Source organism: Aythya ferina (assembly GCF_964211825.1).
Source record: "Aythya ferina genome assembly, contig: HAP1_SCAFFOLD_408, whole genome shotgun sequence".
NCBI lineage: Eukaryota > Metazoa > Chordata > Aves > Anseriformes > Anatidae > Aythya > Aythya ferina.
This window is the reverse complement of record NW_028181165.1, coordinates 47,917-64,000: the sequence shown is the minus strand read 5'-3', so window position 1 is coordinate 64,000 and position 16,084 is coordinate 47,917. Positions and strand designations below refer to the sequence as shown.

Below are 16,084 nucleotides of genomic sequence, written 5' to 3'. Positions count from 1 at the left end.
GTTGAATGTGAAAGCACAAGAGAACAATGAGGAAGCCAAAGGGAGTAGCAGTGACAAGGCCACGTCCTGCTGCTGGCCATGGCCATGGCTCCAGGGAAGCAGCAGCCCCAACCCGAAGGCAGCAGAGAGGCAGAGCCCAGCGGGCGGTGAGCCTCTTGGCCCTGAGCCCCTCCTGCATGCTGGGGCTGCTCCCCCAGAATCAGAGGAGATGGGAAGAGAGGGATACTGAGTCCAATGAATTTATGCTGTCTTCTTTATTGTCTGTACTTACAGAGGAAGCCTAGTTCAATATGATTGATTAGAAGACATAGTCAAAGTAAATAAATTACTTAATAAATTAAAACAATGTCAAAAGTTATGAAAATAATCAAAATGAAAAATGAAATGAAAATCTCTTGTCAGTTACTTAAAATAGAATGGTAGCATTTAAAGGATTATTATTGTTATTACAATATGATAATAATACTAAGTACAAAAAATGATATGATACAAATAACAATAATGTTAACAGCACTGATGCTTAAGAAGCACATATAGAAACAGTTTCCTCACTGCAACCTTGAGCTCCTGGTTCCTCATGCTGTAGATGAGGGGGTTCACTGCTGGAGGTGCCACTGAGTACAAAAGTGACACCACCAAGTCCAGAGATGGGGAAGAGATGGAAGCGGGCTTCAGGTAGGCAAACATGGAAGTGCTGAGAAAGAGGAAGGCCATGGCCAGGTGAGGGAGGCACGTGGAAAAGGCTTTGTGCCAGCCCTGTTCAGAGGGCATCCTCAGCATTGCCCTGAAGATTTGCACATAGGACAGCACAATGAAAACAAAAGAACCAAAGGCTAAAGAAATACTAAAACACAAGTGCCCCAACAAGTGCTCCCCCAGCTCCTGAGGGGATCAGAAGAGGTGGCAGCTCAGACCAATGAATTTCTTCTGGATTCTTTATTGTGTTTACCTACACAGGAAGCCTGGTTCTATAGGTAAATCTTTAACAAGTAGGAGTTTAAAATTAATATTATTTATATCTGAAACAATAGCTAGTGAAAATAACAACACAGGCAAATAAAAAGAAAAAAAAATGTATCTTAAAGTTTTCAAAAAATAGGTGTTTCTGATTATAAGCTTATTGTTATAGTCAACGAAGCTGAAGAATATGTATTCAATCAGTGTCCTCACTGCAACGGTTAGTTCAAGGTTCCTCATGTTTTAGATGAGTGGGTTCACTGCTGGAGGCACTGGCGATGGGAAGAGACTGTGGTAGAGACTAATGAAATAGTCCCAGTTTCTTTATTGTCTTTATTTAAACAAGAATAATGATTGTAAAGTTATTTGAAATTATTGACTTCATAATAATAATAATAAAATAATAATTAGGAGGCTTAGAATAACATTCTAAGAATTAAATCAATGCAACCAATTATAGGAAATAATAATAAAGAAAATTACTTTCAAGAATTTGCACTAAGAGTGTTTGTTTGCAGAAATCCTATTACCATTTTACGCACATTATTAATGCTGAAGGAAGAGGTATAAAATAGTTTCCTCACTGCATGTTTGAGCTCCTGGTTCCTCATGCTGTAAATGAGGGGATTCACTGCTGGAGGCAACACTGAGTATAGAACAGCCATCACCAGGTCCAGGGATGGGGAAGAGATGGAGGGGGGCTTCAGGTAGGCAAATATGGCAGTGCTGACAAACAGGGAGACCACGGCCAGGTGAGGGAGGCACATGGAAAAGGCTTTGTGCCGGCCCTGCTCAGAGGGCATCCTCAGCACTGCACTGAAGATCTGCACATACGAGAAAACAATGAAAACAAAACAACCAATGACTAAAGAAATACTAAACAAAAGTGCCCCGACTTCCCTGAGGTAGGCATCTGAGCAGGAGAGCTTGATGATCTGGGGAATTTGACAAAAGAACTGGTCAACAGAGTTGCCTTGGCAGAGGGGAAGGGAAAATGTGTTGGCCGTGTGCAGGACAGCATTGAGAAAGCCACTGCCCCAGGCAGCTGCTGCCATCTGGGCACAAGCTCTGCTGCCCACGAGGCTCCCGTAGTGCAGGGGCTTGCAGATGGCAACGTAGCGGTCGTAGGCCATGACGGTGAGAAGGGAAAACTCTGAGCCAAAGAAGAAGACAAAAAAGAGAACTTGAGCAACACATCCTTGATAGGAGATAGCCCTGGTGTCCCAGAGGGCATTGGCCATGGCTTTGGGCAGAGTGGTGGAGATGCAGCCCAGGTCAAGGAGGGCCAGGTTGAGCAGGAAGAAGTACATGGGGGTGTGGAGGTGGTGGTGGCACGCTATAGCACTGAGGATGAGGCCGTTGCCCAGGAGGGCAGCCAGGTAGATGCCCAGGAAGAGCGCGAAGTGCAGGAGCTGCAGCTTGTGCGTGTCTGCGAATGCCAGCAGCAGGAACTCACTCACTGAGCTGATGTTGGGCATTTGTTGACATTGAACACAGTTGTCTGTTGAAGAGGAGAAGGCAGAGCAATGTTAGTTCACACTTCTCTGAGGGAGACTTATTGCAAGTCTTAGAGCACCCTCCAGCCTGAGCATCTCTCTTTTCAGAAGAACCTTTCTGCAGCTCTCTTACTTGAGCTCCAGCTGGTGCTGCCTGAGAGTGCACTGGGAGCAGGGGCTGCTGTAGACTGCAGAGGAGTCCTTGCTGCTGTAGAAAAGAAAGAAATCAGGAACATGGGGGAAGCTCAAGTTCTGTTCACTGGTCAGATCAATGAGCTTTTCAGTGTTATTTCAAACAACTCCTCTGAATGCAGTTACACAGGCCACTGCCCACAAGTCGTGTTCTAATCTACCCTGTGTTTGCTGTCTTTGAGCCGCAGGATCATCAAGCTCTGGAGTTTCCTTGAGAAGAAACTGGAGACAACTGAGAGCAGAGAAGCCCCAGTCCAAGTGCAGATGGACAGAAACCTCACCTGAGGTGAAGTTCTCACACAGACAGAGCTTGGAAGCATCCCTGTCTGAGCTCTACCTCCTCTTCTACCCCCATCTGCCCCACAGCCCATGGGCTGCAGGGGAAGAGGAGGCCAGGGAGGGGCTGCTCCAGGGGAAGGTGTCTGCACTGCAGGGCATGGCCACGAGGTGCCCGAATCCCCCCTGCCACGGCGTTTCTGCCAACAGCTCCTTCTGGCCGCCTGCCCCTCTCTCTGCTGCCTGCAGCTGTCCCTGCAGGGAGCTGCTGCTCTGCGCCCACCTCTTCTTTCCCCCTGCCCGTGCTCACAGACCCCATCTCACTCGGCTGTGCTCAGCGCTGCCCTGCAGCACCCTGCCACCAACAGGGCCCTGCCAAGGGGCACCTCCATGGCTGCAGGAGTTACGGGGCAGCTGACAGAGAGCCCGGCATGGCCAGCCAGGGCAGGGTGTTCTGGGCAGACCAGGGACACCTGGCTTATGGCTATACAAGAAGTTTCTGCCAGAATTCCTCACCTCACATTGCAACCCAGCAGGACTCTCAAAGCCTACTGCATTGCCCACTGCCCTCCCAGAAACAAGACCCAGCACAAGACCCTTCCAGGACCTGCAGTTGCATGGCCCTGCAGCCAGACACTTACCTTGTCAAGGGCTGTGCAGGTTTCTCCTGCAGGCAGCTCTCATCATCATCCCACTGCCAACTGCCTTCAGCCCCTCTCTTATTTTCTTCTCTCTGTGTCTGTGCCTCTGTGTCTCTTTCCTGCTGTGCTGTGCAGAGGAGCTGCTCCTGGGCACAGCTGTCTCTCTGCACCACGGCCCTCTTGCCACGAGCTCTCTCTGTCCCACGAGCCTGGCCCAGCTCAGCAGCACAGCATCAGCCCAAGGCACTGCAATCACCCCTCTGGGGGCTTTGCTGATGAGCCCACGAACCTCAGGCACTCAGAGACAATTGAAGACATCTCTCCAGAAGTCCAAGTCAGAGGCAAGTTTCCTGCAGTGTCCCCCTGAGGGCCAGCACTCACACAGCCTCCCTTGGAGCTTGTTAAAGCAGAACCCTGGAGGCAGTGAGGACAAGGAGACAAAGGCAGAGTGAAGGTGACACTGAGGTGTAGGAAAACTGGATGTGTGTCACCGAGCTCAAGGGCCAGGACTTGACATCCATCCCATCTTATGGAGGATCCTTTCCCTTGACAGGTTGCTCAGGGTTCTTTGTTGGGCAGTAGGAGATGGGGATGTACATGGCCAAGTGCAGGAGAATGGTACGACCCCTGCCTGGTTCATGGGTGGGGGCGAGGAGGCAATGAGGCCCTGGTTCTTTACCGATCAGCTGTCTCCTCTAAGGGCTCAGTGGCAGACAACAGCCGTAGCCGTGAACACAAAGACCTGGGTCCTGCTGGGACTTTGAACCTTGCCATAGCCCTTGCTCCTTTCCAAACCAGGATGGCCTAGAGAATCCCAGACCTGTACCTCTTTACTAGTTAGTTGTAGACACTTGTCCTTGTGGTGTCATACCGGATCTGATATGAGCATGATAACTCAGATCTTTTTGGTGGCCGTGCTCCTCATGAGGCAGCTCTGTAGGAAGCTGGTCTGGTTCCTCGTGAGGAGGCACCTCTGCTTGTATGGCATCCCTCGTGGTGCCCAGGCCCTCCTCGTCCTGTGTACTCAGCAGTGTCCCAGTCTGCTCTGATGTGTGGCGTTACTCTCACTCTCGTTCAGGACTGGGCTCTTCTCCTTGTAAATGTCTAGAGGTTTCTTTAGACAAAATCCTGTAGTTTCTCAAGCTCCCACCACACCGATGCTCTGTTCTGTCAGATGTTCCTGTCCGCAGGCAGACAGTTCAGCCTTCATGTGATTGTGCTGTCTCTGACAAGACAGCAGTATTGAGAGGTACAGGGGACACAGAATCACACAGAATTGTCTAGGTTGGAGGAGACCTCAAGATGATCGAGTCCAACCTCTGATCTAACACTAACAAGTCCTCCACTAAACCAATGTTTGGATAATACAGGAGTAACTGGCTTAATGGAGTTGCAGCACAGTCACAGAAAGGTAGTGGGTGGAAGGCTGCCAGATTCTACTTTTTCTGTTCTTCATTCTCATGCATGCTGTCAGTTTCTCGGGAGTTGTGTCCTAAATGTTATGGGGCTGTGCAGGACAAAGTTAGAAGGGCCAAAGCCCAGCTGGAGCTTAATCAATCCATTCCTGTCAAAGACAATAAACACTGCCTATATAAATACTTTAAATTAAAGAGGATTAAGAATCATCATAAATTATTGGATGTGGGGGGAAACCTGGTGCCAAGAGATGAGGTAAAGGCTGAGGTACTTAATGCCTTCTTTGCCTCAGTCTGTAGCAGCAAGACCAGTTGTTCCCCTGGTCATTTCTTCCTCCTCATGGCCAGAGCCCACCTTTTAGGGTGGTTTGTGTCTTTTTCTTTTTTTTTTTTTTTTTTTTTTTCCTCCTGCTCTTTCCTACTACCAAAGCAGGCTCCATCAGGGTAGAAACCACTCCTGAAGTAGGCATCCCAACCCAGCAGGCTCCTTGCGGCCTCTCAGCCAACCAGACTCAAGTCACCTCAGCAGCAGCTTCCAAGCCAGGGGCCTGCTGCTGGCCTTGCAGCTTCTTGGCTACACACAGCCAAGCCTTGTGCCTGCTGCTGCCCACTCATGGACTCAAGCAGAAGGGACAGGACAACCCATATGGGGCCTTCTTTCTGCCTGGGTTCTCCTGGCTCTGGAGGCAGAGGGGATCCCCCAGTCAGCATGCCAAGCAGGTGCCTTCTGCTGGCCTAGCAGGGCCACTGCCAGATGTCAGCCCAAAAGTGCAGCTCCCAGGGAGAAGTCAAGGCTGACCTGCCACCTCCAGACACAAGTGACCTCACAGTCCCTTTCTGCGACACGTTCCTGCTGCTGCCCTATCAAGTGCAGAGACAGAAGTGACCTCACAGTCCCTGCCACAGTCACATTCCTTCTGCTGGACCATGAGATCCTCAGGTGTAGCTGACTGCTTTCTATTTCCCAAGGGACTAAGGCTCAACTTTCTGGGTTAGAGAGTAAACAAATGTTTATTGGGAAGGTTTGGTGTTCTTCTGTGTTTAGGGTATGGGCAGGCTCTGTAGTTTAGGTCATTTTTAGGTCTGTCTAGAAGCCTAGGGTTAAATAGAGTATTTTAATACTATTATTAAGGGTAGGGTTTAGGGTGAGTAAGAGAGTAAAAGTAATAGAAAGGGGGTATGGGGTGAGTTTTGCTTCAAGGAATACCTTGTGTTCAAGCTTTAGAGAAATGGATTCCTGTCACAGTGTTGGAGGAGCATTTAGATTTAAGGATTAAGACTACTGGTTAAAATAGAGTAAGGGCCATACATGACTCTACAAGTCAGTGTTGCTGCACAACCTGCATTTCATGATGCCTCTTACCTCTACGAAATCATTAATTTCTGCTGGCCATGCTCCTCTTGACACCTGAAAATCTCACATCTCTCGTGTCCAGGTTGCTCCTGACCTCCCCATATCTTATTGGGATCAGCTTTCCGATGACATCCATGACATAGGCAGTATATGTCTCACCTCTGTGGGCTACTCTGTTCTTCAGAGAGAAGTGGCATTGTAGTCAGGAGGGAAAAGGGCCTAAAGGAGCATCCTGCCTAGTATGCCCATCAGCTCTGCCTCTCTACAAAATTGCGCATCCTACCTACTAGTTTTGTTTCCAGAATAGCTTCCATGGATCTCGAGTTCTTTTTCCAGGCCCTCATGAATGCTTCATTTTTGGATGTGTAGAGATGGGATAAGGAAAGCAATGTGCGGATATACCTGAGTTTAGCAAGGGATGCAAAGAATAACAGGAAGAGATTCTAGAGATGCATAGCTCAGAAAAGAAAGGCCAAGGAGAGTGTACCCCCTCTGATGGATGAGAAGGGTAAACGGTAATGACAGACATGGAGAAGCCTGAGGGCCTCAACAACATCTTTGCCTCAATCTTTCCTGCCAGTGAGGCTTCCCAAGTTTTTCATTTCCCTGAACCCATAGATGGAGGCTGGGAGGCAAAGAAGATGATCAAGTGGCTGGAGAACCTCTCCTATGAAGAAAGGCTGAGAGCACTGTGGCTGTTCAGCCTGGAGGAAAGAAGGCTCCAGGGTGACCTCATCACAGCCTTTCAGTACTTAAAGGGGGCTTATAAAAAAGATGGAGAGTGATTCTTTGCTCAAGGACATCACAGTCACTGCCCTGCCCCAAGGGGACAAACAGCTGAAGTTAGGGATAGGAGTGGGTTTGAAGATGAGATGTGTTGTGTGTGTGGTGGAGGGTTAGGTGGTCAATTTAACATTTAGGGATTAGAGGTCAACTTCTAGGGCTAATGCAATGGAAGGGCTTTGAGGGAGGGATTGGTGTTCTGCTCAAGATGCCTGCTCAAGGTGTAGGATAAGGGCAAGCCTTGTGGGTCAGAGTTTTGTTTAGTTCTTGGGTGAGGGCTAGGGTTAACACTGGCATTCTAATTCATGATTAGGCTTAATCATCCTTCTGCTCAGCCTTGAAGTACAAGATGCTTTCGACATCTGCCTTTTCCACGTCCCGAGGAACCTCTTTGATCCATCTGTCCTTTCCAAGGTCTTTGAGATACGTCTTATGATGACGTCTGCAGCTCCACCAGCACATCTCTCACCCTTCCCATACTACCTATAAGCAACCCTAGGACTGACAGGGGGATGATGAAGGTATATTCTGGAGAACAAGTCCTACAAGGAGCGGCTGAGGGAGCTGGGCTTGTTCAGCCTGGAGAAGAGGAGGCTCAGGGGCGACCTTATCGCTCTCTATGGGTACCTCAAGGGAGGCTGTAGCGAGGTGGGGGTTGGTCTGTTCTCCCACGTGCCTGGTGACAGGACGAGGGGGAATGGGCTTAAGTTGAGCCAGGGGAGTTTTAGGTTAGATGTTAGGAAGAACTTCTTCACTGAAAGGGTTGTGAGGCACTGGAACAGGCTGCCCAGGGAAGTGGTGGAGTCACCATCCCTGGAAGTCTTCAAAAGACGTTTAGATGTAGAGCTTAGGGATATGGTTTAGTGGAGACTGTTAGCGTTAGGTCGGAGGTTGGACTCGATGACCTTGAGGTCTCTTCCAACCTAGAAAATTCTGTGATTCTGTATGAGAAAGGGCTTGGTTAAAACCTCTGACTACAGCCTTTATGGGATTTACACAGACAGTGACAACTGTGTCATAGAAAACAGTAACACTCTTGAGGACAGAAGAGCAGGTGGATAAGGCCTTGGGCTTGTCAACAGAGGATGCACACACATGAAAACTGCAGGAAAGAGAAGAGGAAGATGATCCGAAGGAAGCAAGGAAGGAAGGAAAGAAGGAAGGAAGATCCCAAATGTAGATTATGAAAGGAAAGACCATGAGTATCACCATGGCACTGCAGAAGAGCTCCAGCAATGGGGGAAAACCACAGAAGGTGTCTATGACACTGGGGCCACAGAACTGTAGCTGGGAGGAGAAAGAATTACTGCACATGAGAGAAATTCCCCTGGTTCAGGTACAGCTGCCTTCTGGAGTCAGACCTTCCACTTCTCAAGCCTTTCAGAGCACAGGGGTGGCATACAGCCCAGGGCTGACCGTAGGACATGGCCCCCAGCAGGAAGCACTGCGGTCATGCAGAAGGTGCAGCTGGGAGTGCTGTCCCCCTTTGCTGACAGAGGTTGGAGCACTGTCTCCCCCATGTGGTGTCTTCCCTGTGTGGAGTATGGTGCCTTGTCTCCCCCACCGCACGGCCTTGACTCCTTCTCTCTGCTGGGCCCCACCTTCCACACGCAAATGTGTCCCTTGGCTGTCGGCTCCCTCTCCCCTGCCCTGTGTAGCAAGCAGGAGCGGACAGGTTACCATTAGATGTGGTGGTGCTTCTGTAATTCACGTTGGTGATGGCACAAATGACAGTTCCTTCACCAGTGATGTACATCCTTCTTCATGTTAGGACATAACTCAATGTCCTTCACTCTGCTTTATCACACTGATGAACAGAACATGGTCTCCTTGATTATTCTGAGGCACAATGCAATGCTTTTTGCCTTCTACTACTCCGGCACATTATGTGTGACTTTCTCTTACTCTGCACATTGACCTGATGGATCATTTCACATGTTTTGCTTTCAAAATCTTAGCTGGACCAAGACCATGTCCAAAGTGGAGCAAGCTGATGGGTTCTGCCTCAGCCATTTGAAGCATGCTATACTTGAGTTTTTCAGCCTGAGTTTGCTAAAGATGACCCAGGAAGGTAAACGGATGTTCCAGTGTCTAGTAGGAATAAGGGAGAGTATCTCATGTTTCCAATGGCCATTTCAAATCTAGGTCAATCCAAGGAACCCACTGAAGAAGAGGTTTGTTTTTGAAGGGGTTTCCTGTGCTGGACTGGGCTGCAGTTACAGGGACAAAGACCACTGCTGGCAGTGGAGGTGCCCTGGGAACTCCACCTGGCTCCACCTGATTTTCCCAAAGGGCTCCAGCCTCCTGCAGGTCTTTTCTGACATCTGCCAGTCCAGGGAAGTGCCTCAAACACAACAGGACCACAGGAGGTTTTCCCTGGTCAGAGAGCAACGCTCTGCCTGAGTACTCAGTTATTTCTTTAGTTCTTAACTAATAAAGCAACTGCTCATCAGCTCAAATGATTCAATTCCTTCTGTAAAATGTCTCAAGTGAAGTGTAATTCCAATCAGGAAGAAATTATAATTACCATGATCTATACTCATCTCAGAAGAAGAAATACAGATAATCTCCTTTACTTGCATTCTCATCGCTTTGTCTATCATGGTGTGCTCCCTCATCTTCCAGGGACAACACCCATCTTGATTACACAGACCCTGCTGAACGTCCCATTTCCACCTGCCTGTCTGGACCCACGCACTTCCCATGGTTCTCCTGGTTTGCCCTCCCCTTACTCTTTGACCATTCAGACCTCTCTCACCAACCCAGTTGCTGCTGTGAGATTCAGTGAGTTCGAGCTCGCCCATCTCTCAGCAGTCTGTCTAATGCTTTCCTTAGCAAGAATCTCATAATTTATCATTGAATATGTATGATATAGATTAATATTAACACAATTATTTGAAATTTCCTATTAATCAGTGGAAAATACATCATGTACAGTCATCCTTTTAAGAAGGTAAAATTCACTGGAGGCAACAAAATGAGGAACCTGAGCTTTGTTTTTTTTTTGAAAATTGCAGCATGATTTCCTGTTGTTTGTTTTGAAATAGGAAAACCCCTGCTCTTCCCACCTAAGCAGGGCTTCAAAGGAGAAACCCTAGACCAATACAAACATGAGAAGGATGCTCTAAACTGAAACACAACAAAATTCAGCCTTTAAAATGAAGAAAGATTTTTATTAGATGCTCCTTGAAATCTTCCCCATTAACTACAACATGAAAGCTCTCCAATTAGCTGAACAAGTCTTGAATACTTGAAGAAAGTGGTGGGAGAGATATGGCTCCTTAGGAGTTTCTGTGTTTTAATGAGTTCCATGGTGTATTTTGGTGCTGAGTCGAAGAAACTTGGGTACTGAGAGGAGAATGATGCAACTGAGCGAAAAAGCAAACTCAAAAGGAAAAGCTGAAGTGACTTGGAGTATTAATGGGCTCCACTGAGAGCTGTTACTAACAAAGCCTCCCCAGGTCCTTCTTAGGGCAGGTAACTGGAGGCCATGATTACAGACAGACAAAGCACTGTGATGAGAAAAGTCTTGGTTGGTTTTTGTGAAGCAAAAGGTCTAAAGCCTGACCCCAGTCACTGTGAGGTGAGATCCTGCACCCCCCTGTCTGGCTCAGGACTTTTCCAGGAGGTCTGAGGAATGTGGTGAGCAGTGTGATGCCATGAGAAGGACACTGGTGTGACACTACCCTGCCTCTGCACAGGGTTGCAAGGAAGCAAAGAAGCTGCATTGCAATGACTATATGTCGTCTTTTCATAAGCTCTAGGCAAAGTGACAGGGCTGTTGGGTCCTTCCTTTCTTGCCAGCACTCTGCCTTCTCCTCTACATGTTTTAATATGCTGTCCCACACTTTATCCTATTTCCTGGAAGTCTGCAGACACCCATCTCTGTTCACCACCTTGCTCTCATCCCAGCATTTCCATCATTTCACTGTCTCACTAACCCTCACCAGCTGTTCCTTGAAAAACGAAGCTAAGGTCACATAATATATACTCACCAGCATCTTCCAAGCCAGGGGCCTGCTGCTGGCCTTGCAGCTTCTTGTGGAGACACAGCCAAGCCTTGTGCCTCCTGCTGCTGCCCACTCATGGACTCAAGCAGAAGGGACAGGACAACCCATCTGGGGGCCTTCTTTCTGCCTGGGTCGTCCTGGGTCTGGAGGCAGAGGGGATCCCCCAGTCAGCATGCCAAGCAGGTGCCTTGTGCTGGCCTAGCAGGGCCACTGCCAGATGTCAGTCCAAAAGTGCAGATCCCAGGTCTATGTCAAGACACAGGACTGTCACCTGCCACGTCCAGACACAAGTGACCTCACAGTCCCTTTCCGTGACACGTTCCTGCTGCTGCCCTATCAAGTGCAGAGACAGAAGTGACCTCACAGTCACTGCCATGGTCACATTCCTGCTGTTGGGGCAGAAGATCCTGAGACAGAGCTGAGCTTTCTCTAGCCCACTCGGTATCTCTTTTTACTTTCTGGGTTAGAGATTAAGCAAAGTTTTAGTTGGAGTGTTTGGTGTTCTGCTTTTTCTGTCACGTCTGTGGTTGAGGTATGGAGAAGCTCTGTGGTTTATGGGTGTTTTACATCTGCCAAGGAGTTTAGGGTTAAATAGAGCATTTTAATGTTAGTGGTAAGTGAAGGGATTACGGTTATCAAGAGAGAAAATTGATTCCTTTCAGAGTGTTGTAGTAGCATTGAGGTTTAGGGATTAAAATCACTGTTTCCAGTAAGGTAAGGGACATACATTACTGTTTTAAGTCAGTGTTACTGCAGCATCGGCATTGCATGAATGCTCTTTCCTCTATGAAATCATTAATTTCTGCTGGCCATGTGTGGTGGTTTTACTCAGGTGTGCAGCCGAGCTCCACCACAACTGCTCTCTCACTCCCCCTCTCCTCAAAGAGGAAGGGGGAGAAAATACAACACAGAGAACTCGAGTTTAGAGATGAGAAAGGTTTAATTAAAGGGAAAAGGAATGGGGCGGAAAAACAGAGACAAAAGAAACAATCAGTCTGCGCGGAAGCACAGAGAGAGAAAAAATTATTCTCTACTTCCCATCAGCGAGTGGTGTTCGGCCACGGCCTGGGAAGCAGGGCCTCAAAACGCGTAGTGGTTGTTCAGGAGGAACAGCCCCCTCCTCCACGAGAGCCCCCCTTTTATTGCTGAGTGTGACCTCAGGAGTTATGGAATATCGCTTGGTTGGTTTTGGTCAGCTGCCCCGGCAATGTCCCCTCCCCATCACTTGCCCACCCCCACTGCTGGCTCTTGGGGGCTCAGAAGGAGTCCTGATGCTGTGCCAGCACTACGCAGCAATAGACGCAACACTGGAGTGATATCAGTGCAGTTCCAGCTACGAGTGCAGAGCACAGCACTGTGTGGGCTGCTGCAGGGAAAAGGTGACTCCAGCTCAGACAGACCCAACACACAGATACTCCACTGAAATCAACAGTTGGACATAAATGTCCATTGCACCAGTTCCCACCTTAGGCTGCACGGAGGCACATATTTTTTTATTATTATTGTTATTATTATTATTATTATTGTTGTTGTTGTTGTTATTTTGTTTTGTTTTATTTTATTTTATTTTATTTTATTTTATTTTATTTTATTTCAAGATAAAATATTTTATACAGCTAGATTGGAAATGCTAAATAGAAAAAGAGTTGAGGAGCTGCCTAAGGACATGATTAGATAAACTTGTTAAACATGGTCAAATTTGAACTCCCTGATGGTCAGAGACTAACTGGGTAGGTTAGAGGGATCAGAATGATCAAAGGTTTGCAGTGGGCAAATCTGGAGACCAATGGGAAGTGCATAGGTCCAGACAGAGAGCTGGAAAGGGAAATTCCAACACTGTCAGTTTAATCAGGACCAGTGGAAGATTATGGCCTTAAATGCACATCAGAATCAACAGAGTAGTGCAAGTGCAGGGGAAGAACGGTATTTCTTTTTCTGCAGTGAATATACATCCTGGAAATTCTCATTTTGTGACAACAGAAATTCAACTTAATGTGGGACACTTTGTGGAAAGGATTCACCCAAATCCCTTCAAGTGATGACGATTAGGTGCTCTATTCCTTAAATACTGAAGGAATGCACAGGATTTGGGGCAAAGCTTTGCTGTCTGATCATAAGCAACCAGTTCCACCTCTAGATACTCGGCTGCGTCTGAGGAACTTCCCTGGACTGGCCGCTGTCAGAGAGGACCTGCAGGAGATCAGAGCCCCTTGGGACTACAGATTGAGCCAGGTGGACTTGCCAGGGCACCTCTACTGCCAGTAGTAGTCTCTGTCCCTGTAACAGCAGCCCAGCCCAGCACAACAAACCCCATCAAAGACAAGTCGGGGGCTCTTGAGAAATGGTCATCCATCTGAAATGGTCATTTTGAGCATTGGTCATACATGTACAGCATTGGTATCACACCAGTGTTTTGTCCATTGCTGAGCAATACTGGCACAACATCAGGACTCCGTAAGGCTTGGATTGCTTTGGTTTCCACCAGTCACTGCACAGGAGATGGAGGTCCATGAAGCTTCAGGACCTCATCTAATTCCTGGGAGATCCCCAGCACAGAGTGCCTGTGCCCCACAGGGCCAGCCCCACTCCCCAGGCCAGCACAAGAGGCCTGGCCCAGCCACAGAGCAGCTCCACATTCCTCTCCAGGATGCCATTTGCCATCAGACCCAGCACCAGTGGGACAGTCCCAGGACAGTCAAAGGCCAGTTACTGTTTGCTGGGCAATGTGGAACCAGGAAGGGAGCTCCCAGTGCAGTCCTCGGTCTTTCACTGGTCACTTTGGAACTCTGATCTGCCGTGAAGCCGAGAAAAGCAAGAGGCCTTCCCCGGGAGCAGCTCCTTGGGTGTATACCTCACACCACGTTTGGAAGACAGACATGGAAGGGAACAAGTGGAGAGTGTGGAAGTGAAATGAGTAGCATGAAAAAGCCACATCCTGCTGCTGGCCATGGCCATGGCTCCAGGGAAGCAGCAGCCCCGACCTGAAGGCAGCAGAGAGGCAGAGCCCAGCGGGCAGTGAGGGGCAGCTCCAAGGGCCACTGGGGCTGCTCCTGCATGTGGCAGATGGGCTCTTGGCCCTGAGCCCCTCTTGCGTGCTGGGGCTGCTCTCCCAGCTCCAGAGGTGGGAAGAGACGGCAGCTGAAAGTAGTTAATTTATGCTGGATTCTTTATTTTTTTTAGTTACATGGCAAAGCCAAGTTCTATAGTTACATGGCAAAGCATTTGGACAAAAAATAAAAAGAAATATTAACAGATAGGAAACATAAAATATCATTAATATATGATAATCACAAATTTCAGAGAATGGTATAAAAGGAAAATAATAAGAAAAGACTGTTCTAACATATTGTCAGAAAAACTTTGAGTCCGGTTAGGACTTTGGGTTCGTTATTTAGATGAAAAAGCATGTATCCAAAGAGTTTCTGCAAGGCATTCTTGAGCTCCTGGTTCCTCATGCTATAGATGAGGGGGTTCATGGCTGCAGGAACCACAGAGTATAGAACTGCAACCACGAGGTCCAGGGATTGGGAGGAGATGGAGGGGGGTTTCAGGTAGGCAAACATGGCAGTACTGACAAACAGAGAGACCACGGTCAGGTGAGGGAGGCACTTGGAAAAGGCTTTGTGCTGGCCCTGCTCAGAGGGCATCCTCAGCACTACCCTGAAGATCTGCACATAGGAGAAAACAATGAAAAGAAAACAACCGAATGCTAGACAGACACTAAGTAAAATAAGCCCAAACTCCCTGAGGAACAACTTTGAACAGGACAGCTGGAGGATTTGAGGAAGTTCACAGAAAAACTGATTAAGCTCATTGCTTTGGCAGAGGGGCAGGGAAAATGTGTTGGCCGTGTGCAGGATAGCAATGAGAAAGCCACTGCCCCAGGCAGCTGCTGCCATCTGGGCACAAGCTCTGCTGCCCAGCAGGCTCCCGTAGTGCAGGGGCTTGCAGATGGCAACGTAGCGGTCGTAGGCCATGATAGTAAGGTTATAATATTCTGCTGATATGAAGAAGAGAAAGAAAAAGACCTGTGCAGCACAGCCTTGATAGGAGATGGCCCTTGTGTCCCAGAGGGCATTGGCCATGGCTTTGGGCAGAGTGGTGGAGATGCAGCCCACGTCGAGGAGGGCGAGGTTGAGGAGGAAGAAGTACATGGGGGTGTGGAGGCGGTGGTGGCAGGCTACGGCGCTGAGGATGAGGCCGTTGCCCAGGAGGGCAGCCAGGTAGATGCCCAGGAAGAGCGCAAAGTGCAGGAGCTGCAGCTCGCGTGTGTCTGCGAATGGCAGCAGGAGGAACTCACTCACAGAGCTGCTGTTGGGCATTTCCTTCCTTTGGACACTGTTGTCTATTGAAGAGAAGGAAGAAAAATGTTGGAACAGACTTCTCTGAGCACTCTGAGCACACAGATTTCTCTCAGGGAAACCTATTGCATCTCATAGAATTCCCCCCAGCCCGAGTCTCTCTCTGTGCAGGAGAACCTTTCTGCATATCTCCTGCTTGAGCTGTGGCTGGTGTTGGCTGAGAGCGGCACTGGGAGCAGGGGCAGCTGTGAGCTCCAGAGGAGTTGTTCAGGGAGTGCAGCAAGAGGGAAGCACGAACATGAGGGAAAGTCAAGTTCAGTCGACGTGTGGTATCACTGAGCTTTGCAGTCATTTTGCAAAATCTCATCCACCACAGTGTAGAGCAAGGTAGGATTTGCTTTCTTTTCCTTTCTAATCCTTAGGACAACAAACAAGCTTAGGGGTTTCTCTGAGAAGAAAGTAGAGCCAGTTGAGAGCACAGAAGCCGCAGTCCAAGTGAAGCTGGTCAGAATCCTCACCTTTTCTCCTGGTGTCTGATCAGGATCTCAGCCCTTCCCTCTTTTCCCAGGGGTGCAGAGACCTCAATCCAGCTGCCCACTGACAGTCAGCCAGCAGCACGGACATGGCCTTAGCATGGAAGTGTCCTCTCCTTGAGGTAA

The 16,084-nt window shown here is 48.5% G+C and overlaps 2 protein-coding genes across 2 annotated transcripts; both read right to left on the bottom strand.

Moving 5' to 3' along the window:
- Positions 1-1,487: 1,487 nt before the first annotated feature.
- LOC311429186 (olfactory receptor 14C36-like) lies at positions 1,488-2,435 on the bottom strand (the record flags this gene model as incomplete). Its single annotated transcript, XM_084540312.1, has 1 exon — positions 1,488-2,435. A coding segment is annotated over one exon (948 nt), but the record flags the coding sequence as incomplete, so codon positions are not given.
- Positions 2,436-14,462: 12,027 nt separating this feature from the next.
- On the bottom strand, positions 14,463-15,446 carry LOC311429185 (olfactory receptor 14A16-like; the record flags this gene model as incomplete). Its single annotated transcript, XM_084540311.1, has 1 exon — positions 14,463-15,446. One exon carries the CDS (start codon positions 15,444-15,446, stop codon positions 14,463-14,465), a length of 984 nt encoding a protein of 327 aa, XP_084396437.1.
- Positions 15,447-16,084: the final 638 nt, after the last annotated feature.